Source organism: Fulmarus glacialis, unplaced genomic scaffold, assembly GCF_000690835.1.
Source record: "Fulmarus glacialis isolate BGI_N327 unplaced genomic scaffold, ASM69083v1 scaffold19424, whole genome shotgun sequence".
Taxonomy (NCBI): domain Eukaryota; kingdom Metazoa; phylum Chordata; class Aves; order Procellariiformes; family Procellariidae; genus Fulmarus; species Fulmarus glacialis.
The window spans coordinates 6,339-9,051 of record NW_009207622.1 but is presented as its reverse complement, the minus strand read 5'-3'; the positions used below and the strand labels follow the sequence as shown (position 1 = coordinate 9,051).

General features: G+C 45.5%; 1 protein-coding gene across 1 annotated transcript in view; it reads left to right on the top strand.

Annotated features, from left to right (window-relative positions):
- The window catches only part of TPRA1 (transmembrane protein, adipocyte asscociated 1), a 10,732-nt gene that overhangs the window by 6,670 nt on the left and 1,349 nt on the right, over nt 1–2,713 (top strand). Inside the window, exons 6-8 of the mRNA XM_009576196.1 lie at nt 377–487; nt 903–963; nt 2,001–2,077. Coding sequence (XP_009574491.1) covers nt 377–487; nt 903–963; nt 2,001–2,077 — 249 coding nt within the window. The remainder of the gene's footprint in view (nt 1–376; nt 488–902; nt 964–2,000; nt 2,078–2,713) is intronic.

The following is a 2,713-nucleotide window of genomic DNA, read 5'->3' as shown; positions in this document are numbered from 1 at the left end:
AGGAAAGGTCTACTTTAGAGATGGCAATGGAACTCTGTCTATTTCAGAAAGAACTTGCTTTAGGGGATGCAACTGCTTGCATCCCCTATCCCTTCATTCAGTCTCTCTTCTGGAATGTCATTGATGCTGGTTTCCTTCAGATGCAAATTCCTGCCACTTTTTTCCCCTCACTTCTTGTCTTCAGTTTCTTCATCTTTCCTGTGTGAGCTTAACTTGTTCTAGTTAATCAAGCAGGGCAATGGTTGGGTCTTAGGTGGCAGGGACAGCTACAAACACAGCTGTAAACTTCTATAAACACAGTCTCCTGTGTCCAGACACCCACTCTAGTGAGGATGCTGCCTATAACAGAATCATGTTGGTACCACTTCTCTCCTAGGGCACCCTGGAAATCCTGTACCCTGATGCCCATCTCTCAGCAGAAGACTTCAACATCTATGGCCATGGAGGGAGACACTTTTGGCTTGCCAGCTCTTGTTTCTTCTTTCTGGTAAGTACTGGGCATGTGTTACGCACTCTGATAGCTTCTTTGTATTTTCTAAATGGGGCAAGGAGGATGATTGGTGTATAATAAGGCCCTAGTCCCCCTCCTGCCTGATACAGTGCAGCACTGATGCTGCTCATGCTGCGGGGAAGCTGAAGCAATAAAGGTATGGTGGGAGTGGTGTAAGCCGTGCCAGCTGAATTCCAGCTGAACTCAGATGTTCTTTACTCCCTTGTTTCTCAGTGACCAGTCTTTCTGTGCTGATGGGGATGAGGCGTGGGGCCTTCACATCTGCACTGGGTTTAATATCGGGGGTCTGTGCCCCTGTCCCAAGACATCTAGGGGGTGCAAAGATCCCTGCAAAGATTGTTGAGTTCAGTTGCCAAGCAGCCATGGAACAGTTAGTTCTTTGTCTCAACAGGTCTATTCGTTGGTGGTGATTCTTCCAAAAACTCCTCTGAAAGACCGGATTTCTTTGCCCTGTAAGTGAGTGTAGTGTGTTCCATAGTATCGATGGAAACAACACCAGGGTAAAACATAGGTGGGAGTAAGAGGTTCCTGTATCTGGTTGCACTGCAGATACATCCCACTGTCTCAGCATACAGATACATGGCAAAGGACTGATAAGTTATCCCTGGAAAAATAGCATGTTGTGCCTTTTGGAAAGCAGAATAAGAGCAATTACATTGCTACTTCAGTAGCTAAGCAATTACATTAAGAAAACAAGATTTACTGCTCAGTTAATGATACAGATGTAATGTAAATATATAATCTTCAGAGAGCCGTAAGAAATGGCTTCTTAATAATAGCTTCCTTTGAAATGCATGCATGACGTTAAAGTGTACATGCTGGTCATCCCCAGGAAAGAAAGGCTGATTGGGAGCTGCTTAGTAATTTTTGTCTGGGCATTTACTTTATTAAGATGCTTCTCTGGTTTTTGTTTTTGTTGCAGAATATCTGCAGTGCTTGAACAGGGAGAGAACCTGTTACTAAGATGTTTGCATTGAGTTGTTCTCTCTCTAAGTAGTGTTGGCATCTATGTGTGGCTACCCTGAGGGAGTGGATATGTGTGGCACATCCACAGGCAGGTGGTTCTGGGCCTGATCTGCCTAGTGTCCAGCATACCCTGCTGCTCCTGTCCAGGTCTCCTGAGCAGTTTTGTTTAGTGCACAGATTCCGGTTCAGCTGTGGGTTTTTTGTTTTTCTCACGTTCAATTATGTGACTGACACTGGTTCCAGATGCTTGCCTATAAAATCTTTGCGTGTGTTGCCATGACCATGTGTTTTCAAAACCCATCTTCTGTGTGTGTATACACATGCCGGAGGCTATGGTTTAGTCCACTATACCTCCATCAATCCTGCCAGCGTGGGACAGGAAAATGCAGTCTTAATTCTTCAGTTCTTAAACAGACAAGGTGGTGAGATGCTTCTGTTGGGTTTGCCATCTCCATCAAACAGATTTGCACTGGGCTGATGCTTATGAGGTTGAGCTTCATCTACGTCCATGTTTCTTCCACAGCCAGGAAGAGTTTTTTTGAACCTGGTGCAGGGCCTGGGCAGTGCCCTCCTCTGTGTGGATATCATAGAAGGACTGTGGTATGTATGCTGGGGGAGGAGGTCTGCAGCCCAGTTTCTTGTGTTGCTTTTGAGTGTCCTTCAACACTGCCCGTCCCAAGAAAACAAACTTGTGCTGTGTTCCTAAGAAGGAATAAAGCTGTTGGTTCTGTTTTGTGCCAGAAGACCTCTAAGTGGTCAGGAAACTCACAGGTCTGTGGAGCTGCATGCTCTGCAGTGGTCTTGAGGTGGTGAGTGAGAGTATTAGTTTGAATCCACTGATGCCTGGCCAGTGGCTTGTGTTTCATAGGTAATAAGGGAGGATATAGTCTGTTTGCTAGAAATAGCATGGAGATACCTTTATTCATATCTGGAGTCTCGTTCTGCAGGAGCGCTGAGACTGTGCTCTTGGTCAGACCTTGGGTCTTGGCATGGTTCCCTCTGAGTGTCGAGGAGCAGTGACACATGTTGATGGCAATGTCTATTACTTCACATCAGTTTGAATTTGTTTAGCAGAAGACTTTTCTTGTTCTCTGCTTGGACACTCTGGAGGGAAATTGGATCATTCTGGGGGGATGTGACTGGTGTTATCCAGCTGTATTGTGCTTGAGTGCTAAATTCCTTCATGTTCCCTTTTGCCATTGACAGCTGTGTTGATGCTACCACGTTCCTTTACTT